At 39.6% G+C, this 24,300-nt stretch overlaps 2 protein-coding genes across 6 annotated transcripts in view; one reads left to right on the forward strand and one right to left on the reverse strand.

Annotated features, from left to right (window-relative positions):
• LOC142159873 (uncharacterized) overlaps nt 1-9,599 on the forward strand; it is a 125,830-nt gene extending 116,231 nt beyond the window's left edge. For all 4 annotated transcript variants that reach the window (XM_075214717.1, XM_075214718.1, XM_075214716.1 and 1 more), the window contains 3 exons: nt 1,546-1,654; nt 1,759-1,932; nt 6,704-9,599. In XM_075214717.1, the coding sequence (XP_075070818.1) occupies nt 1,546-1,654; nt 1,759-1,932; nt 6,704-7,608 (1,188 nt within the window). In that variant the 3' untranslated portion in view covers nt 7,609-9,599. The remainder of the gene's footprint in view (nt 1-1,545; nt 1,655-1,758; nt 1,933-6,703) is intronic.
• Nucleotides 1-24,300, reverse strand: part of LOC142159906 (uncharacterized) — a 543,776-nt gene that overhangs the window by 136,058 nt on the left and 383,418 nt on the right. Inside the window, exon 3 of one of the 2 annotated variants that reach the window (XM_075214770.1) lies at nt 23,546-23,943. The exons of the other annotated variant lie outside the window; for it this stretch is intronic. Coding sequence (XP_075070871.1) covers nt 23,546-23,630 — 85 coding nt within the window. The 5' untranslated portion in view covers nt 23,631-23,943. The remainder of the gene's footprint in view (nt 1-23,545; nt 23,944-24,300) is intronic. 2 annotated transcript variants of the gene reach the window in all.

The raw sequence follows: 24,300 nt of genomic DNA on the forward strand, positions 1-24,300 counted from the left end.
TTGCACTATATGAAGTGTACAGAAGCCTTGCGGTTCTTTATATATATATATATATGGCATAATGTACCCCTGACTGTAAGTTATAAGGGTCCTAGAAATCAGAGGAGTAATGTGACCATATTATATAGGGCATAGCACTACGAGCTGACTTCAGTAATAATTTACATTAACGTTACTTTGTTCCTTTAAAAAAATCCATTATTTAACCCCCCATCATCATCATCATCATCATCTATTTATATAGCGCCACTGATTCTGCAGGGCTGTACAGAGAACTCATGTACATCCCTCCCTGCACCATTGGAGCTTACAGACTAATTTCCCTAACATACACAGACACACAGATTAGGGTCAATTTTGATAGCAGCCAATTAACCTACAAGTATGTTATTAGAGTGTGAGAGGAAACCGGAGCAACCGGAGGAAACCCATGCAAACACGGGAAGAACATACAAACTCCACACAGATAAGGCCATGGTCGGGGATTGAACTCATGACCCCAGCGCTGTGAGGCAGAAGTGCTAACCACAGACCACAAATGAGACAGGCACACAACAATATTGTGACCCACGGACTTATACTGACATACATACAAACACTCCCCACTTCCTCCTCTGACCTTTCTTGGAGCTTTAGGATTGAACACGCCCACTCCCTGAACCCCTACTACGGTTACGGCATTACTTCAGCCTCAAAATACAGTCTATAGGAAGATGCAGTAAAGCAACTTCCAGTTTCTTACTACAGAATGTGCATGTTTGAGCTCGGAAGCTTTTGCAGCGGCCATGACCAGGGCGCAGGAAAAGGACTTTCACTGATCTCTCATCAGGAAAAGCAACGCAAAGTGAAGTGTCCTTAGTGTATAATTGGTGCATTCTATTGTCAGCGTGCTGAATATGCAAATATTATTTACAGAAATTAAAATGGACTAAGTCCATTATCATGTCTACAGTCATGGGAAATTTTCATTTTTAATCTGTGTGTTTTTACTTATCAGGACATAATGAACAACCATCTAGTCCTCACCAAGTCCAAAAATGTAATAATCTAATCTTATGTGACAATATTTTGTCATTATCTATTAAACAAAAAAATACGCAAACGTGAAGAAAAGTATGTACTCTCCTTGATTCAATAACTTATAGAACCACCTTTACTTTAAGTAATAGTTTTTCATAGAAGTATATAAATCAGTCTCTTAATTCGTATATGAATATCTTATCCTAGTCCTACTTACACTGCTGGTTCAATTCATTGATGCTTTAGGGCAGTTGTTCGTACTAAGGTCCTATCACATCATCTCAATAGGGTCCTGGGAACATATAAAAACTGATATAAAAACTGCAAGAAGAAGTGTGAACAGGTTGGCACATATTGGAAAACTTTGGGAGGAACGAACTTTGGCCTGAAAGAAATGTGCACAATCAATTTATGGTTTTATGTCCTCTTTCATCACAGATTATGAACTGATATTTTGTTTAATCAAAATTCATTAGGGCATGCACTATTAAACAGGTTTTTGTTATTATTTTAATACTTATTTAGGCAAATGGCATAATTATTGTTAAAGTAGAAGATATACAGGGAGAAGATGAAATGTATGGGAAAAGTGTTCCGTGCAAGGAGGAGGAAACCCCTACAGATATCTGCACAGGTGAGCAACAGATATGTGTTACAATGCTGAAATGCTAGCACAAACTGACAGAAAATATGTATAAGAAAATTATTTAATATAATCTAAAAATTATTTTTACTTAGCTTCGATTAATAAGGTTGAACCACAAACAGTGTTAAATCATCTTGGAGAATCCCGCCAACTCTGCAAACCTCCTGTTGAATCGTGCATCACTTTCAAGAAAAATATTCAAATTGAGGAGACCAGAGAACGTTGCTTTGTCATCCACCAGAGAGAATCCAAAGAGTGTCTTCAAGGTACAGTCCTTTTACACGTCTTTGGTTCCATATTATATAATTGAGGCGCAATATGAAATTTTGACCATGTATGGCAGTATTACATATAACACTACATCTAGTGTTTGCATCATAAAGATATATATCATTTATATATTAAATGATAATATATTATATATTTGTATTCCCCAGCGTTATACAGAAAATATGTCCTATGAGTCCCTGCACCATTGGACCGAATAATTTAAATTCCCTTACATCCACGCACACATACTTACTGTTAGGATTCCAGGTTGTTAGGTCAGGAGCCCACTTAGATAACAATGGTATCTTTATTACAGTTGACAAACACACTGTAACAATTAGGAGAGGAGAAGCATTTAAACTAAAACAACACCCAGAATATCACCAAATTTCAATAACATCCCACACCACTCCAGAGTCAGTTTGAAGGCAACCAATATAGTTTTAAATGGGAATAAGTTCTATCAGGTCAAGTTGTAGTCTTCAAGTGACCCTTAGGCAATTAACTTGACAACGGAGCATTCAAGTCCACTGGATCTTTCCCAAGTTTTAGTCTTTTGATTGCATACTCCAATGTATATTTAATCAAATTGCACTTCAGTACCTGCCAACTAACCGTTCCTGGTCGCTTGACCCAAGCTCTCTACCAAGATGGTAGAGTAGGCACACCAGGTGGACAGACCCACAAGCAGCTCCCGATGGTGCAGAGTTTCTTCCAGGTAACAGGTTTGCGATCTGGTCACCCTTTAGATCTGGTTGGAGATAGGACTACAAACCCAGACTTAGAAATAGCACTAACAACCTCTTGCAGGGCCTTCTTAAACAGTCCATCCCACAAGGTTAATCCAGGTTCACACGATATGTTGTTGGCTCGTACTTCCTTAGGGGTTGGAGATGGGAGTGTAAAGATATCATCCCTACGTGGATTCCCCCTTGGTGGTCTGGTGCCTAGTCTTACATAGTTCCAGGGAGAACAATAGCTGTTCAAACCAGTTCTGATTGACGTAATCCTGGTTAAGTAAGGGAGCCTCCCTGTTTTAACCCCGTCCAATTAGTTGGTCTAGACTTCCTGATGCAAGAGGGCAGGGACAGCTGGCTTAGAGATTAAATTGTCATCATCTGATGCTATGACCAGATGAGTACGTGTAACCCACCTTGCTGCATTTAAGAATAAGGAGGTTACATAAGGTTTTTATCCACAGTCAGAGGTTGTTATGATGTGTTTAATAGAGTTTTAGACAAAGTGATATTCAGCTAAGCAGTTCACACAAGCATCATGCATTTTAAATGTTCAAAGTGACAGATAGGGTTGATGGTGCCAGTTGGATCCATCTTGTCACACTTCCAAACTATGGTCCATTTTGTCAGAAGCCAAGTAACTTGCCAGTATCTTTTTGGAATGTGGGAGGAAACCGGAAGGAACCCACGGAAACACGGGGAGAACATACAAACTCCACAAATATATAAGACTCTGGTCGGAATCAAACTGACGAGTCCAGCGGTGCTAACCACTGTGTTACCATGCTGCTCATACATTAAAACAAAGTACAATATATCTAAAATTGTACAAATAGGCGCTTATGTTGTCTGTCTACCTTGGGATGGGAATATTAATTTGTCTCTTTGTCTAGATTCAATAGATGGAATGGCAAACATCACTTATTTCTTAGGATGCAAAATCCTGTGTTATATTCATTACATATGTTTAAAGTGAGATTCAACTTATGTAATATTACATTATTCATATTAGAGCAATTTTTTGTTAATTAAAACCTGTCCCACAAACACTAGATACAGAAAAGAGTCAAAACAACAATATCTTATTCTACACCCTCCTCTCTCACTACAGAATAATGAGGAAAAAGTATCTGCCCAGTGAGGGAGTCAGGAGATATCAGCCCCTATTAGACTCCTGTTCTCCTCCTCACATCATGTCACTGTGTTACCAGACAAGAGATCTGACCAGTCTCCTCCACACACTCTCTGGTGTTTCTCATATATCAGGAGCCATCAGCCCCTATTAGACTCCTGTTCTCCTCCTCACATCATGTCACTGTGTGTTACCAGACATGAGATCTGACCAGTCTCCTCCACACACTCTCTGGTGTTTCTCATACATCAGGAGACATCAGCCCCTATTAGACTCCTGTTCTCCTCCTCACATCATATCACTGTGTGTTACCAGACAAGAGATCTGACCAGTCTCCTCCACACACTCTCTGGTGTTTCTCATACATCAGGAGACATCAGCTCCTGTTAGACCCCTGTTCTCCTCCTCACATCATGTCACTGTGTTACCAGACATGAGATCTGACCAGTCTCCTCCACACACTCTGGTGTTTCTCATACATCAGGAGACATCAGCTCCTGTTAGACTCCTGTTCTCCTCCGCACATCATATCACTGTGTGTTACCAGACAAGAGATCTGACCAGTCTCCTCCACACACTCTCTGGTGTTTCTCATATATCAGGAGCCATCAGCCCCTATTAGACTCCTGTTCTCCTCCTCACATCATGTCACTGTGTGTTACCAGACATGAGATCTGACCAGTCTCCTCCACACACTCTCTGGTGTTTCTCATACATCAGGAGACATCAGCCCCTATTAGACTCCTGTTCTCCTCCTCACATCATGTCACTGTGTTACCAGACAAGAGATCTGACCAGTCTCCTCCACACACTCTCTGGTGTATCTCATACATCAGGAGACATCAGCCCCTATTAGACTCCTGTTCTCCTCCTCACATCATGTCACTGTGTGTTACCAGACATGAGATCTGACCAGTCTCCTCCACACACTCTGGTGTTTCTCATACATCAGGAGACATCAGCCCCTATTAGACTCATGTTCTCCTCCTCACATCATGTCACTGTGTGTTACCAGACATGAGATCTGACCAGTCTCCTCCACACACTCTCTGGTGTTTCTCATACATCAGGAGACATCAGCCCCTATTAGACTCCTGTTCTCCTCCTCACATCATGTCACTGTGTGTTACCAGACATGAGATCTGACCAGTCTCCTCCACACACTCTCTGGTGTTTTTCATACATCAGGAGCCATCAGCCCCTATTAGACTCCTGTTCTCCTCCTCACATCATATCACTGTGTGTTACCAGACAAGAGATCTGACCAGTCTCCTCCACACACACTCTGGTGTTTCTCATACATCAGGAGACATCAGCCCCTATTAGACTCCTGTTCTCCTCCTCACATCATATCACAGTGTGTTACCAGACAAGAGATCTGACCAGTCTCCACCACACACTCTCTGGTGTTTTTCATACATCAGGAGCCATCAGCCCCTATTAGACTCCTGTTCTCCTCCTCACATCATGTCACTGTGTTACCAGACAAGAGATCTGACCAGTCTCCTCCACACACTCTCTGGTGTTTCTCATACATCAGGAGCCATCAGCCCCTATTAGACTCCTGTTCTCCTCCTCACATCATGTCACTGTGTGTTACCAGACAGATTAGAGATTAGATAAACTAGGTTGGTTGTTTTGTGCTTTGGATGTAACCTAATTAATATGAATAAATATATTTAAGTTGACACAAAGAGAAACCTTTTATACAAGGGCCATACAGAGGATAAGGGGGCATGAATTACGAATAGAAGAAAGACTGTTTCACCATCGGCATAGGAAGGGCTTCTTTACTGTAAGGGTGGCAAACCTTCCATAGCTCTTCCATAGAGTACTCTATAAAGCACTATTAAGGTGATATGGACAGTGGGGTTCCTCTGGCTGTTTAAATTTCCTTTTACAGCCCAAAAATCACTTACTACTATACTGGTAGGTTAATTAGCTGTTGGCAAAAATTAACCATGGTGTGTGTGTGTGTGTGTGTGTGTTCGTATGGCAGAGAATTTAAGAATTTAGAATAATCAAATATTCTCTGCAAAGCACTGTCTAATATGATGGCGCTAGATAAGCAATAATAGTATGTACATTTTTGCTTATATACTGCCCATTGTAGACATGTTATGCACATGAGGTGATGTATCTTGGGGTGATCTATTATGACATTTAAACATTCAAATGTATGACAGAAGAGAGCAGAGACTGCTTGCTTAGAGGAGATAGGAAATAGCAAATCCACTGAAAAGGTATCTGAAAATGGACGGGGAGGTCTTGTAACTCACCCCTGGAGGATTTTAATTTTTTTTATTGTCACTTTATTCTCATAATATGTTTCCCTGTAGTATTCCTCAGCTTATATAATGGCAAATGGACAACTCCCCCAGTTAGTCACCATTAATAGTATTCGAATTAGAGTGGTAAATCTTCCCAGGTGATTTTTAGGTTGAGGTCATCATTAAAGGATTATAAAATACAAAGTTCTATTTACGATCACTACATGTTTTTAAGAAGTCCATCTCGGTAGCACAAAGCAGAGCAGTCCTGTCAGGTTTCCTATGGAACAAGGGAACTCTGAACCTCAGGCAAATAGAATTATGTATTCTGTAATCACTTATTGAACTGTCCACAAAATTACATTTAAACTTTTTGATGAAATTTATATATTTTTTCTTTCTTCATTTCACTTATTTCCTCTCTTCTATACTGGTTTTATTTAGTACCTTCTCAGGCTTCCTCAAGTTTTAAGAACTCTGTTTTGCTGGGATGTTGATATGCACAGTGACTGCATCCATTTACTCCCTTGCTGTTAACTTGTTTTCGATAAAGATTTAATGCTTAAAACTTCAGTATTAAACTCCTCTTCTAATATTCACAAAATCATGTATATTTTTCGTTCCCCAGCAGATAGACAAAACAGCAGGAATACCTCAGAAGAGCATTTCATTTTATCTCCTGACTGTGAAATTGAAGATAACAGCATTACACAAGATTCTCCAATAGAAATCCCTACTAACCCCAATATACATCCAGTACTTCATAGTGCAGATATATCATCTGATACCTCTATACATGGGGAATGGCTTACGGATAACCTGGATATAGTTAGAGATAATACAACTCATAGAAGTGAAAAAATATTCCCATGTTTTCAATGCGATAAATGTTTTACTCGAAAATCTAGTCTGGTTAGACATCAGAGAATTCACACAGGTGAGAAGCCGTTTTCATGTTCTGAATGTGGGAAATGTTTTACACGTAAAACAACACTTGTTGAACATCAAAGAATTCATACAGGTGACCAGCCATTTTCGGGTCTTGATGTTACACAGAAATCAGATCTCGTAATACAAGAGGTCACACAAACAGGTGAGAAGCAATTTACATGTTCAGATTGTGGAAAATGTTTTACATACAAATCACATCTTGTTAAACACAAGAGGATTCACAGAAGTGAGAAGCCGTTTTCATGTTTTCAGTGTGGAAAAACTTTTATACAGAGATCAATTTTACTTATACACCAGAGAAGTCACACAGGTGAGAAGCCATTTTCATGTTCCGAGTGTGGAAAAAGTTTTACACAAAAATCAGATCTTGTTGTACATCGGAGAATTCACACAGGTGAAAAGCCATTTTCATGTTTTGATTGTGGAAAAAGTTTTACACAGAAATCAACTCTTGTTATACATCAGAGGATTCACAGAGGTGAGAAACCTTTTGCATGCTCTGAGTGTGGGAGACGTTTTACACAAAAATCAACTCTTGTTACACATCAAAAAGTTCACACACCTCTGAAAATGTTGTTTTGATAAGTGGAAAGTGTTTTATCCTTATTCTTGTGTTATATCACTGTGATTTTCCTTGTAACCATCCAGTTTGCATGACAAAATTGCCTCAACCTTAATTATGCCTCCAAGATTTTAAGATATTGGAAGTTTAGTTTATATTGAATTTTATTTCGGTTTCTGCTGGATTATTGTATTGACTGTATTGTATGTGTGTACTTTTTCTATGTATTGTAGCTTTTTGCTTGAAATAAAATCTCACATTATTAGTTACAAATGTGCTTAAAGGAGAAATATTAGTTATATTAATAAAAATATACAGCTGTCTGACATGCCTAATGTTCACATTACCCAGAAATCATTGTCTTACATCACAATTAATCACTTCAGTTCTGGTCTGATGTTAATTCCAGTACAGAAAGAAAAGTCCTTCTATTGACCAGAATTCACTTTTGAGATCCATCACTTGAACATTTCGTCTCTTCTACTACAAAACATCTGGACTTTATACATAATTCCTATTTTATTAGTAGTCAACTGGCGGAGCCTTTATCGAGTGATTTTAAATTCAATATAGAAGTGAAAGGTGTTTTTTTAAACACTCATCAATCTGGTTGTCACTCAACCCATATATGTACATACATGCAGAGGACACATTCTGTGTCAACTGCTACAGAGTAATCATACTCACATATCTATTCTAAAATCCTCAATAGTGTTAGCTACTGGTTGTACCACACCATAAAAAAATGTCACAGGTGCCGAAGCAAAATCTTACTGTACACAAAGAATATGCAAACATTTTGATACACAGTGCTATAGAAATGCAAATTTCCACTATAATGAAATAACCATGTTAGTAAAACACATTTTTGGGGGGAAATATAAGGATTCTACTTTTATTCACTAATGCCCATGCCTGTTGATTACAATATTTTATTGTATAATAATGAACACAAATATTCAGTTCTGTAGAAAATGTACAGAAAATACATATACTCAAATAACAATCTTATACAGTCGGTGTATCCAGAACAAAAAAAACACACTAACTTTATTTTAAAGATATGCTTTAAAACACAAATTTGAAACTATTCAGATCTCTTCCATGTTGGAAAACAAAATGCTTCACTAAGGGCTTTGCTAGATGAAAACTTATTATATCAGAAATTTGTTTGACAGAAATTCTTTTAAATTGTTTTTGTGTTCCTGACATTTTTGTGACCACATTTCATTCAATAAACCACTTAAGGGGATAGAATAATGACCATAATGTTTTAAATTATGTCATGACCTGGACTAACACTTCTATGCAGCTTTTACTCAACTATGTTTATCCTTTGCTCTGGGTACTAACAACCCAGTACTAATCCTAAATGTCTGCTTAGCTGAGCTCAAAGAGTGGATGAGTGCCAGTTGGGTGAGATTGAATAGAGGTTCTTACGATAGGAGCTCAATGTCAAATAACAAGATTGCAGCTGGGTCAACCAACTGGGCTTAAGCCTCGGGGTTCGGAGTTGCAAAACTCTGATCAAGTGTTTTATGTCTATTTGTCACTTGACATTTTAACAGCAGGTTTCAGCCATGATCAAAGTTTCATTCTTTCATCTGAAGAACATAACCAGAATAAAGCATCCGATATCTTCGTACATGCATTTGTGTCCTCACGCTTGGACAAGTGCAAAAAGAACTACACTACCTGCAGCTGGTACAAAACCAGGCACATTCCGGACACCTGTTCTTCATTCCCTTCATGTCTGCCTGTAACATGGTGAATCTGTTTCAAGATTGGCTTGTTGACATTCATAGCCCTACACAACAGGGTCCTGAGTACTTGAAGCAGCCTGATTCACTATACTCCCACTATCTCGCTCCCATCCACAGACGATGGACTACCAACTGTCTACATACTTCATTTGCGGCTCCTACTCTCTGAAACTTGCTACCTCGACAGTCCGTGAAGCCCCCACTCTAGAAATCTTCAAAACAGATTAAAAACTTACTTGTTTACTCAAGCATTTCATCAGTGCTTCTTTATTTTCTAGAAAAATAAAACAAAAACAAATGCTTAGCTCTCTGTTAATTCTTTATATGTTAATTTAGTATTTTTATAATCTACAAATGTAAAGCAATTTGAGTTCTAATGGAGAAAAGTGTTATAAATGAAATTATTTTATATGATAAACTATTACTGTTGCCCGTAAGCATATCCAAATGTTTAACCAATTTTTAGTCGTTACACTGTGTAGGTATTGATAATTATAGCTGTTGGCTTAAAGTAGATGAGGAGAATACACAAATTATTTTGGTATTAAAATATTTGCTAATAAACGTCAGTAGCAGACAGGTATATAATTGCTTCAACGGCACATATATAATTTAAGAGTCTTTGTACCTTGGGTACAAGAATGTGCGCTGTAGTAATTGTGTAATATGTAGTCCATACAGTTCATACTGTCGGGGATGCCCCCGATCCTGCTCCACTCTTAGATGCATCAACTTCGAAAGTATTGGACCGACTAGAGTCGGGATACCTGATGATGGGCGCTGAGGTTAGGATGTCAAAATCGTGTTGCGCCTCAGAAGACCATGTGTCTGTGGGAGTCTCCTGTTTGGTCAAGGCGGTTACATGGCTAACAACTCATGAAAGTGCTGGATAAAATATCTAGTAGTTAATAAACCTCACAAACCTCTTGATTGTTTTATCCCTCTGGGAGCTTCTCTAGTTACATTTCTATGCCTTGTGCTGAAATGATGTGTCCCAGGAAGCTCACACTGGACTGGTTGAAAAAACTCTTCTCCATCTTGGCAAATAGTCATTTATCCAAGAACCTTTGCAATACCTCTCTCATGTGATGTTCCTTGTAGAGGTCATCCTTTATGTCTCAAAGAGGTCAGAGATTAGTGGGAGAGGGTAACTATTCTTGATCATGATTTTATTGAGCCCACAAAAGTCAATGTAGGGTCTTAGGGAACAGTCGTTCTTTGTCCCAAAAAGAACTGCAATTTCTAGAGAAATAGACACAGTGACGAACTCTTGCTCCAATTTCTGCTGTATGTAGATGGACTCAGGCTTCAATGAGGCAAAAACTCATCTGTTTGCGGAAAGCCACCCAGAAACGGCAAAAAATATAGAGTTGCTTCTGACAGACGAGATAGCTCCAACTGCAGGTGGTTTCAGCTATCTTTTCGGTCAGCATGTAAACATAAATAAGTTAAAAAGCCCTCCCTCCCCTCCATGAATTAGCTGAGCCGAGTAGTATTGCTCCTCTTTTACACCAAGAGGGGATGCTGTAATTGCTCTAGATGAATGTGTCTCGGTAGAATTTTCAACGTCTCTCTTCTTGACCAGTCTCTGTTCAGTAGCCATGCAACAGTTTCCAGGATGCGGATGCCATATTTGCCCATAACGGAGAAGATTCAGGCCAAAAGGAAAATACCATGGCTGTGTTACTGCCAACTGAATCACTGGCAAAAAAGTTAGTATCACAGTTACCATTACTCTGTCCTTTAGTATGACTCTAGGAAGCATGGATAGTGAAGGAAAAACATACCCCAGATTTTATTGCCATCTTGTTGAGAAAGCATCTACTGCTTACGTCTTGTTTTCCACGTACCGTGAATAAATTCTTACTCTGGAGTTCTCTGCTGTTGCTATGAGATCTATTTGTGAATATCTTCATTTGCTCACAATTTTCTTGAAAATTGTTTTGTTGAGAGACCATACACCAGGGTATAGTATATGAAGAAAATCTGCCTTGATATTACCCAACCAGCTATGCGGATAGCTGATAGATCCTCCGGCAAGTTTTAGACCATTAGACAACTGGTACATTGCCTTCATCATTTTTTGTCTCAATGAATTTGAACATGAAATCCTGCCAAGGCTTTTTGAAAATTGGAGAAATGCTTTGAATATCACTAACATGTTCTGGATATTTGATGACCTGGCTTTGTGCTCTTGCAACAATCGAATTGTCAGACAGAAATGAGCACCTCATCCTGTCTGCTGGCATCTCTAGTAATGATAACCCAACCGTGATCTGCAAAAAGATTTACCTACGGTCAGTGTGCCTTCCTTCGCTGTTCCATGTCAGGACTCATGGTTGCAGCTATGAGTCCTAACACTTTTAGAAACAACTCAGCAGTGACTTGCTCGCAGTTAGAACATCTTGAATCAACTTTGATTTCTTTCTGGTGACAAAAAAAAAAGCTTTCCCATGTAACATGTGATAAATAAAACTAAAGAAATGTTGTTGTTGATAATCTAACCCTGCTATTCCAGAACTTGTATTATCTGGGCTCAAGCTTGGGGTGTCTCCAGTCTGGATCTTGCTTTTAAGAAAATATCATCTTCATAATTGTCAATTTTTGGAACTAATGAGAGTCCAAAAGGAAAGCTCCTAAATTGAAAATGTTGATTGAGCCTACATTTTTTTCTGATGTGGTGGTCTGATATGTACATATAAGAACATATATAATGCCAGTCCAACACAGCCAAGCTTTCGTATGGAGTGCTTGGAGTGGGGGTCTTTGTCTTTACCCTGGACCTTTAATTCTAATGTGTACCATCTTGTGACTGTTTTTAAGACCCATTGATCTGTACATTAAGGACCATTCTTCTGAAAAACTGGTGATCCTGGTTCCAACCATTGGGTCCCCAAAGAATGAACTTTTTGGACATAATTGGTAAAATGTAAAAACATTAGGACTCTTTTCCACTCTGTGGAAAAATTCCCTACTTTGATGTTCCTGTCTGAAATTGTTTGTTATAGCTTCTTTCAGACCCGTATTGTTTAGCCTCTCTGAAATTTCTGCTCAGACCACTCATGAAAAGGCATCCTGAATCAGTGGCGGATCCAGGGGGGGGGGGGCGATCGCCTCCCCTAGCAGGGGCTTGCTGCCGGCGGCTGCACACTGTGCAGGTCCGTTCAGCAGTGACAGTGTGCTACCCGGCTGCTCTGATTGTGTTTTAAACACAATCTGAGCAGCGGGGCAGCACACTGTCAATGCCGAGCAGACCTGCACATACTGTAGCCTTAGAAATTAGAAAGGGGGCGGGGCCTAAATCGCCCCCCCCCCCTAAAATCGCCCGGGGTATAGAAAAAGTCTGGATCCGCCCCGTCCTGAATATGATCTTGTTTGTGTTATGATTCCTAGTGAATTCATGACACGGCAATAGCAGTAGAGAAACCAAGGATCTTAATTTAGGCAAAATATGTGAAGAAGGATTGAGTTCATGGAATATGCAGATTTCAGGTAGCACAATAAACAGATATACTCCAATACACAATTATGAACAGGTGTGATGAATAGCAGGAATAGTCAACAGAAGCAACAGGTTCCGAGCAATGACGAATAACATTTAAATGCAGGGACACGTATATTGAGTTACCCAATTGCCAGGAGGCACCAGGCTCCAGACTAAGGAGGCAGGGGTCAGGATTCCAGATTGCCAGAGGCACGAGGCAGTCCATGGAAGTAGTCAGACTTGCTGAGTCCAGTGACCAGGCAGAGGTCAGGGCAACAGGCAAAGAAGCAGGGTCCGGTAATCAGACAGAGGGTCGCAACAGGAGATCAGGCAGCAGCAAAGCAAAACTGGAACAGGGATAAACAAGAGACAAGCAGCAGCTAGGTATAAATGATGAACTGCACAGAGCACAGATTTAGGCAGGTATTTCAAACTGAGACAGGTGCAGTTCTAATCAGGTAAGGAGATTAACTCCTACAGGCATGGTGTAAAGTTCAGGGGCAGAAGAGCAGCACCTCTGGTGGATTTGAAATAATGCTGCCACATACAAAATATAGGCAGAGTCGTAACAGTTTGCTCTGTCCTGTGGTAACCATACCTATTCCCTCCAGATAAGGTAAAAAAATCTTGAAACATTAAATTCGTTTCACACTATTTCGTTCTTCTGAAGATTACCCCAGCCCACTACCAAATTTGCAGGACCCTTGACTTTGTAGCCACTGCTACTGCAGGTTTCAATGCTGTTCATAAGGTGACATGTATTAAACACTTTCAACTTTCCTACCCATACAGTCTTTGAGATGGTGGGCATCTTAAGGAGGAATTATAGTTTTTGTTTGTGGCAAGAGATTCATCTTGGGAGGCAGATCCAAAAACTTAATTTCCTCAGGGGAAAAAAGGATACATATGACACATCCTGGTTGTATTTTATTGTCATCTTCCATTCCTCAATAATAACCTTGTGAATAGGAAAGGTTCAATCCTTTCTTGTCCCCAGAAAACGGTTATCTTGCAGCACTTGCTTTTCTGTTACTTTCTTAATTTCCATCACTTCATGAATGGATTTAATAAGGTCATCTATCAGATCTTCCCAATACAAAATCAGAATTGTCAAATATGTCGGACCCAGTTTGCTGAAATACTTCACCTTCTGGTTCAACTTCTTCAATATCTAGGCTTACTTTAGAATTAGATCTTATAGCCTGCATCTGCCGAATATATTCTTTAGCTACACAAGTGCCTGTCAAGGCTACTTCCATCCAAGACTGCCATCTAAGGTGATGGTGGCTACTCTTCATTTGAACACAACCTGCACAGAAAAGTAGAGGGTCAGAATGAATCTCATCTATGAAAGACACTAACAAAAGGCTCCCTAGAACTTACCCTGAACTCCGTGCTTCGGACCAGTTTTCTGCATGATGCCACAATAGAATCAGATGTACTGAGCGTAATTCAAGATAGTTAGGTTGTCAGCGCTGTAGAAATAGGCCCCAATCAAAAAGTGCTTTTTTCTGTGGAAGCCATCTCCAAAGGAGATTGTTGCCCGTATAATGCCATGGGCATCAGGAAATAGACTACCATCTCCTGGTGAGCAGATGACTTATCCACAAAAAAAGATCAAAAAAAAATAAATCACAGCTGCTACCCTCTTCTTCAGGAAGGACAGGAAAGAAGACTCCTATTGGAAAGAAGAGTGTTTCTTTCCTTTCCTGACTGGGGTAGAAGGCAAAATTAAGCACTTCGTATTTACTGAAGGGGAAAAGGAAATAGTGATTATGGAGCGGAGGGATATGCCGATTTGAAGAAAGAAGTCTTCAGGGAGCTTTTAAAGTTTCTGAAGGCTGAGGAGTCTGATATTACAGGGTTGAATTAGATGTGGACATGCCTTGAAGTCTTGCATCTATCTATTGGACCTGGTTAGCCTCGTCATCTTCAGGTGAGACGAAATTTCAAAAGTCAAGGAGTCAGGTGATGTTTTACAGTTGCATATGTTGGTTATCACAGTGTTTTCAGGTGTATAAATATGTATGTTATCTGCATACAAATGATAATGGAGCTGGAATGACTTTCTGTTGGTGGTCAAATGACATCATCCTGATGACATTATTAAGCCCCATCACCTCATACATTGCTTACAGAAAAATGAAACACCAGGGAATGGAGAGAGGGCATTACAAGTGCTCTATCTTCCCCATCCCGGCACCTAGAAACTCAGGGGAACTCTTGTTTGAAAGAGGGGAGTCTGCCATTTAATTATTATCTAGTGATAACCAGACAATAATAAAAAAAAGTCCAGGAATGGGGAAGGAGGATACAGACCTCCCCCATCGAGGCTTCAAAAAAATCATGGGCAGTTTTACTTGAAAGAGAGGAGTCCCTTAAAATAAAAACGGTAAAAAATTTGGATTTTGAACACCGAATTCGTAATTATCTGTCTGATCCCCAACAAAATCATATTTCCAGTCCACCAAAAAAACATATTATGTAGTTTAGTTTTTGCATCCCATCACAGTATACGGATACCTCCTTCCTTGTGTTCTGGTGCTCTTGACCTATAGATCTTCAGTGTCTTGTCTGAAATCCCGGCTGCCTTGTTCAAAGTACAGAATCTTGAAAAATCTCACTTCCCAATGATACCATCTCTGTGAGGTACATTAGAAATATGAATTTGCTTTGTCAAATGAACCACTTCTTTTAAATGTTAACTTCTTCCAGTTTGAAGCTACCAAACATATTTCATGTGTCTTAAACATCTTGAACAATGTTCACCATTTTCTAATTACCGGTATTATTTTTTTTTTAAAGACTAAGAACTCCTAAAACCTGGCTAAATAAAAGTGCCATGACTCAGAACAATGATCCTCAATAAAAGCCTTTGTTGCCCAGGCAGTAATTGTAATGTTTTGTTCAACCTGTGATACAGTTCTTGGGAGGTCACCCTTAAGAGGGTATTGGGGCATACCTAACTGATACATCAATGATTCTGCTATGTCTAAGCAAGTAAGGTTCATGCCTTTAGATATGTGCACGTTCCAATGTCCTTGAAGTAATTGTTATCTTATTTAAACTGTTTTATTCCACATTATTTCCTTGGACAACTACTGTTGTTGGCTCTCTGTTCGCAACACAGCTTGTTTTTACTTCTGTTTGAAGTGGCCCTGACCTTGTCATGTGTTGCCAGCCCTGACCTGATTCCTGTGCTGCCTGCCCTGAACAGGTGTCTTGTGCTACCTGCCCTGATCTGCTTCTGTGCTGCCTGTCCTGAACAGGTGTCTTGTGCTACCTGCCCTGTTCTGCTTCTGTGCTGCCTGCCCTGAACAGGTGTCTTGTGCTACCTGCCTTGATCTGCTTCTGTGCTGCCTGCCCTGACCTTGTTCTTAGATTTGCCTGTATCCCAGTGTTTTTTCAGACGCAACCTAATGAGATCTCAGTGGCTGTGAATGGTGGTTATCCAACAGTGATATCAGAGTGTTTCACCTGGATGTACATTAGACTGGCATCTAAGATAGGCCTGGGCAATCACTAGAAGTCCAATTAACAATATTCTTATTTGATATCATTACAGTATATCATACAAAGTCCAATGATAATGGAGAATAACTTGTGTGCTTTTCACGTATAAAAAGGGGTGATGTAGAAGCACGCCATTATTAGATAGGAAGAAGTCCAAACTTTCCTGTATACCAATATGCACTGTACAAATAATAAGGAAAGGCTGTATTCAGAATACACCCATATTTATTGGATACAGGTTAAAAAAACATCTGATTGGTTTCAACACAGTCTGACTATTTAAACAAATACATGATAGGCCTAACTTCAATTAGATCTAAACAGAGCAAGTGAGCAACTAATCGACATAGAGCATATCTAACCACTCAAATGTCACATTATATGAACAAATACAATTCATTTACAATTACATAGTATATAGACACAAAGTAATATAGAATAAAAGAGATTAATCTACAGAAAAACTTCATATTTTGTTTGTTCAAACCAAATTTGGATTTGGCACCAAATTCATGTATCTTCTAAGAACAAAGCATAGGAGTCGAGTGGAGGGGATCGGTATTATAATAGATTTGGACTGCACCAACATCTTCCTCCGCACTGCACACAATTATTCTTCCTTGCTACTCTAAGGAGTTCTCCTAAGAAGAAACGATTGGGGCAAGAGTGCAACCAGGGAAACACACAATTTTGACCAGTGTATTGATATTTTGGCAATGTCTAATTTCAATGCATCTTTGAATAAATATTTAATGAGGGTATAACCTATACCTATATTGTATCTTCAAAAATCTGCACGCAAGGCTACAATTTCATTATTAGAATAAATGTATAAAACATTATTAAGCTGCAGTTGTTATCTACGTAGCTTTTCTCCAAGAGTATCCATTATCTTTCCACATTTTCATTGGACAGATGTATTATCATTAGATAGTTGATAGTGTTGTCTAGAGTCAGAGACACAAGATGTTAGCAGGAGAGGACCTGTAGGGCTCTTCTAGAAATAAAGGAAAACTCAGGGAACAGCAACTTCAAATCAATAAAACCAAGAAAAACATGGATCTATGTATAAAAGTACAAAATTATGCTCTATGGATGTTGATGTCGGCCTAGATTCCTGCAATCACATGTATGTAAACATTTCTATTTAGGTCATCTCAGGTGATATCTTGAAACATTTATATCAGTCTCTCACAATCCTTATCTGTTGTATGGATGTACTCTCTACTGTGCCATTACTTTTAACTTGCTGATGGTAAAGTGTGGCTTGAGGTTTGCTAGCCGAGTTTAATTTGCATTCTGGGATATAAAATTAATATGCATGCAACCTAAAGAGTTTTGGGCAGAGGAGGAACAAATAAGCAAAGATAACGAGTTTGAGGAGTGACATATCCGAGATGGTCACAATGGGCCTAATTCATATTTGGACATTAGTCCCTTTGTGAGCCGTATCTTGCGTGAAATAGCATGCTCAGAAACGGACCTTACACCAATGAACGCAATTAGGGGCATATTCAATTAACTTGGCGGTCCGCGATAATACACAGTACCGAAATACCACGGATTTCTCTCAAGCACCAACCGCCTTATTGCTGTACCGCGTATTACTCGCGGACCGCCAAGCTAATTGAATATGCCCCTTAATGTCTGAACCCACATGACATGTGCGATTGCCTACAACTAGATTGGTAGAAAGGGGAAGGAAAGAGGCAGATGAACGTAGGTCACGTACAGGAAGGACGTGCCGACGGAGATACGGCCAGTTCATGTCCTCAGTTTCTCATAAGTACGCTTAGTTTCAGCCATATCACTTCCACCTACAGGGCCAGGTGTAAGTGCTGACTGACATCACTACATGTATGTGTGCCACTAGCTGGCACAGAACATGTGTATGCAAGGAAGAATGACTATATAAATGCATTGTATATACAGAAAACATTAAATGCATCTGATTTATGTAATTAATGTAAAAAAAAATTAAAACATTTTTTAAAAATAAATAAATCATATTTTTATTAATGATTAAATAGTTGAGTTGTTCTTTTTTTATATATATTTTTAATGTGTTCTGATAGTAAACAGATGCTTGTGCATATACTGCAGTCTGTTGTGTCTACAAACAGCAAGCAACACTTTCACTAAAGACTCAAATCGAAACATATCCTGAGAAAAGTTCGGATTTGAATATATTCGGAAAAACGCTCAAGTTCCGTGTGCTTTTTTAAAACGCAAGTCCAGACATGAATCAGGCCCAATATGAGTCAAAGATTGGTTTGCAAAGCGACAACATGATTTGGCAGTAGGAATGACAGGTGGTATAAAACAAAACAAGGAAAACAAATACATGCTATGATTTAAAAAAATGTATCAAAACCATGAGAGCCATGATCCGGTAGATGTGTTACAAACCTTTGTAATACACCTACAAACTAACAGGTTATAAGCAAAAAAAAATTTATTTTGACAAGCACCAATCCAAAATTCTCAGAAGAATTATTATTTTTTTGAGTACTGCAAATTTCTTACAAAATGACAGAACTGTTTGCTGTTACTTTAGATCCTTACCATAAAGATCAAGAACTTGTCAAGACCCACATATAAGTGCTCAAGATTCCAGAAGATATCACTCACAAGTTCTTTGTCTGTGTCAATCCAGTCCACATCTCATATGCATACCCATAGAAATTCATATAAACAAGATAACAGTTAAGGGTTAAAAAAATAAAAAATAAATAAAAGTAACACAAAGAACTTGTTGGCAGAGACGCATAATGGTACACAGGGAGTCTGTCGCTTAAGCAAAGATGCAAGAAAGAGTCAGAGCGGTATATTTACTAAACTGCGGGTTTGAAAAAGTGGAGATGTTGCCTATAGCAACCAAACAGATTCTAGCTGTCATTTTGTAGAATGCACTAAATAAATGAAAGCTAGAAACTGATTGGTTGCTATAGGAAACATCTCCACTTTTCCAAAACCGCAGTTTAGTAAATCTAGCCCAGAATGTCACCCTACTGTTGAATCACACACGGAATCTTGCTCCATCAATATGTTTCAGTCTCACAGTCACAAAAATGTATACATAGGTATTTGCGTGAAATGGACATAACTGCTGACGGGAACGTGAGCGTTTGTTAGAAAGCTCAGGAGAAGCTGAAATTCCATGAGCTCAAGGTGCATGCAAGAAGAGATCAAATGTGCCCCTACTAAAAGCAGCAGAAGAAGGAAGGTGTAAAGGGAATTATATGTTAGCCGATTAGTCTTTACAAGTTGTCACTGAATTGTCAAAGTGATGTGCTGTATCTACCTAAAAATAGGTCATTTTAATCATTCTCCTGCCCTGGAAAACATCTAATATACAATCATGTCATGACATCCCTGACTTTTCCCAGATACTGAACGCACAACAAATATATGGCCATCTCCTTTCCACTGCAGGTGAAGGTACGAGCCAGATAAAATCTGTCACTCGGCAGCTTCATACAGAGACTGGCTGTTCATTCACACACTGTAATGTTCAATGACATGGGAATGGGATGAATGAATAGAAGTTGCCGAATTAGCTATGGCTAAAGTCAGAATTTTTTTTTCATTTAGCCATAATTTCCATGGATAACAACCAGAAATTTTATAGCCCAGATTCTCTGTTATAAAAAAAACCCAAAATGTTTCTTTGTGGAATACTTACACACTTATTTAGACTATAGTTACTTCTAAGTAGTTCCACATCCACAGCTAGCATACATCCCAAAATTATGATCAGGGATTCGGGACAGAGTGTGCAGTGTACAGAAGGGGACATGGTTATATCACATTTGGGGCCACCTCACACAGGGGGTATGCCCTGCACTTCAGAATACCTGGGACACCCCCTCCCCTAAAAACACCCTTTCAATGCTGTATGCCTCTGATACTTCTGATACTTGGAAAAGCGGGACTGTCCCACCTAAATTGGGTCAGCTGGGATATATATAGCTAGTGAATTTAGGTCAAATAAAAGACTAAGATGTCATGGAGAAACTGTGCGGTGTTGGCTCTGCCCACTCAGCTGCAGTACGTACACGAGTGTGGCACTCCTGAGTTGGTTTGTTGCACCGTTTGTGCTCCAATACAACAAGAGAAAAGATTTGCACTGTCCTAGTTGTGTAGGTTGAAGTGAGCAATTACTTGTAAAACTCACACAAACAGAACATGAATAGGACTTCTCTCAGCGTGAATTCTCTGTAGTTGCCACATTCAAAGCTTGCCTGGTATAGGAGCATACAGGTACTACGGAGTAAAGCCCGACCTCAGTGAGGTGGTTTCTCTCCTATGTGACACTATTGTTGAAAAGATGTGTGCCAGAACTAAAACAGTTCCCACATTCAGAGCAAGAAAATGGCTTCTCTCCTGTGAATTCGACGATGTGCAGTAAGGTGTGCACTACAGCTAAAACATTTCCCACATTCAGGGCAGTTAAATGGCTTCTCTCCTGTGTGAACTCTGCTGTGTATAGTAAGGTGTGTTTTCCGTCTAAAACTCTTCCCACATTCAGAGCAAGAAAATGGCTTCTCGCCTGTATGAATTTTTTGGTGTCTAACACGATTTGAGTTATTAGAAAAATACTTCCCACATTCAGTGCAAATATAAGGTTTTCTGACTGTGTGAGCGTTCTGATGTTTAAGACAATCTGCATTGTTGGTAAAACGCTTCCCACACTCAATGCAAGAATATGGTTTTGATCCCGTGTGGGTTTTCAGGTGATTACTAAGGTATGTGCTATTGCTAAAACACATCCCGCAATCGGGACAAGAATATATTTTTTTCCCGGTGTGAATTCCCTGATGTAGAACAAGCATGGAGTCAGTTGAAAAACATTCTCCACATTCCGAACATATAATTGAATGTGGCTCTTCAGGGCCACTGTCATCTTTATGGAGCTCTATGGTTTTAATAATAAAGTTTTGATTCTCAGAGCAGTTACTTGCCCCATCTGTGGTGTTTATTGTTTCGTGAATAGAAGGATATTGTGTCTGTTCTGTAGGTGTGTAAGTTTCAGTGTCTGTGAGATTGCCCTCTTCACATGATACCGATTCCTCTTTAATATAAGTAGATGTATATTGTATAGGATCTGTGGGCGAATAAATGTCAGTGTCTGTGAAGTCTTCGTCATCGGAGTCTGATTCCTCCTTAACATGAGTAGATGTATATTGTGTATGATCTGTAGGGGTGTAAATGTCACTGTCTGAGAGATTTACTTCTTCACATGAGTCTGATCCATCCTTAATAGGAGTAGATATATATTCCGTATGGATTGTGGGGTCATAAATATCAGTGTCCACGAGATCTACTTCCCCCAGCGAGACTGAATCCTCTTTGTTTGTGGTTTCTGATAAACCTGTCAAAAAGAAAATGAGCAATGATTAGTTTGATGCATTTATTTTTACATAATGTAATATTGAACAATATTTACATTTTTTAACCTGGTAGGTACAAGTGGATGCGTCACTTCTCATAACACCTCACATTCAATGACAGTAACCACTCCACCTCTGAACACACCAACACACAATTTGTGCACCAATCACAATGTATATGTACCGCACACCCACTCCTCTCTTCTACCTACATTATATTTACAAGCCCCCCAATTTGCAACCATATCTGCAGGCACAGGTAAACAGTCAGCCTTTGATACCCTTCTCCTCTGGTGCTCCACTTTGCAAAGACTCCCCTCTTCTCACCATTGCTGCCCTCATAACTCCTGTTCTCCCTCAATATCAACGGAACTGCCTATCTTCTCAAACAGCTTCCCTTCTATCAACTTACGATATTTCCATTCACCTGCTTCACACTAACCGGATACCAATATTTCTTCTAAAGTATGAGGCAATGTATAAGTCACGTTTGCCAGAGGCAGGATGAGGATGGTAACTGTTTGCCAGTACTTGTTGCTACTGAACTAAGAGGGGTGGAATCTAACACGCAGGTCGCGGTTATCAAAGACAATCATTGCCAAAACAGATAGGTGACGGTAGCGAGGTCAGACAGTCCAAGGTCAATAACCGGAAGAGAACGTGGTACCAGAGTAGGATGCGAAGAGTAATCTGTGAAGCCAAAGGTCAAAAGCTACACATATAAGCCAACAGAAACAGGATCCAAAGAGATTAGTCAGTAGCCAAGCTAAAGTCAAACTAGCAATTAAAAGCAGGAGTCAGGAACAGGGAACAAATAAGATTTAGACAAAGGGAGGATATCTGTGCAGTAAATTGCTGGTTATCTGGATTGTTATGATGACCATAGCCATTTCCTGGGAATGATGCTGATGGCTATTTGTGGGAGTTTGCTTTGTAGGAGAACAGCAGTCATTTCCTGGAAAGTAAAATGCTTGTGATTATTAGGGTAATGAGATGCATACTTCCATTGAAATATATTTTGAATAGCCACAAAACACCTCTATCCAATGCAAACCCCATGAACTGTACACAGACAGGTGTTCAACATGATTAAGTGGTACATTCATCCGATGAAACACAAATAAAACTGAAATGGGCAACAGAGACCTTGTATAGAAAAATACCGTGCCATGCTTTTCCCAACTCCACCGCTAACCCTCTTTGTTCCCGGTTTCCTTTGGTCTTCCTAACGCTAAACTAATTAGCAAGGTTGGCAAGAGGACTGGGGAGTTTCTACAATATAGCACAGAGAGAAGAAAATCTACTTATATCCCCCCAACACCCCCACCTCATACTCTTGACCACAGGCTAGGCAAACTGCTTTTGTGGAACTAAAAGGCCCAGTTTGCCATGACCCAGCATGTTGGGAATTGTAGTTCCACAGAAGCTGAAGAGCCACCGGTTACCTAGTTCTGCTTTACCACATTCTACACACGCTGGGTAGATGTCTGCAATAAAGAAAGAAAACCTTAGTACTCAACATGTAGATTTACATAAACTGCTCTCTGCACACCATCAGCAACACATTTCCACATAACACCCATAATAAACAATACATAAACACTCGTGGACTATCAACCAAAATAAATGCACAGTACATATACATACTAGAGATTTCTGATGAATGTGCTATTGTAATACAATGGATTTATAGATTTAGATACCATTTGCTCTCTACTTGATATGTACTGACTGGGATTAACTTATTATCACTAATAATATCTTCTTTGTAATCAAACAGGACAATGATAAAACCTTTTCTTACCCAGTGATGTGAGGGGCCGGTGATTCTCCATCATCACGTCCTCATACAGATCCTTGTGTCCCTCTAAATACTCCCACTCCTCCATGGAGAAATAGACAGTGACATCCTCACACCTTATAGGAACCTGACACACACAATGATACAGTCATCACCCAGACACATCCCCTGGTGTTACTGTATAATGTCCCATTCCCAGCAGTCACCTCTCCAGTCAGCAGCTGAATGATCTTGTTGGTGAGTTCTAGAATCCTCTGGTCATTGTTTCTCTCATGTATCAGTAAGTGAGGTGGAGGCTCCGTGATGGGGCTCTGGGTCCTGCTTAATCCTCCTCCTGATACTCTGGGACAGTTGCTGCTAGGTGTCACAGACTCGCCAGACTTCTTTACAACAGTGCAATCCTGTGTATCGAGAATGGTATGAATAATAATCATTCTTTATTTACATAGCGTCTTTCTCCAAATAAGACTCAAAGCACTTTACATTGTTGCAGAGAGTGGCAGCCATCGTGGGTGCACTCAACAGCTATTCTGTTAAATCATTCACATCAGTGCCATTGAAGCTTACAATCTAAATTCCCGATCACACATAAACCCTAGGGTCCATTTTTCTTATTTTGCTTTTTGGACTGTGTAGGAGGAAATCAAAGTAACTGAATAAAACCCATGCAAACACGGGGAGATCATACAAACTGCATACAGATTGGTATAATTTCTACCATAGCCCTATGCTGCCAGGCACCGTATAAATAAAAAATA

Source organism: Mixophyes fleayi, chromosome 6, assembly GCF_038048845.1.
Source record: "Mixophyes fleayi isolate aMixFle1 chromosome 6, aMixFle1.hap1, whole genome shotgun sequence".
In the NCBI taxonomy this organism is placed as follows: domain Eukaryota; kingdom Metazoa; phylum Chordata; class Amphibia; order Anura; family Limnodynastidae; genus Mixophyes; species Mixophyes fleayi.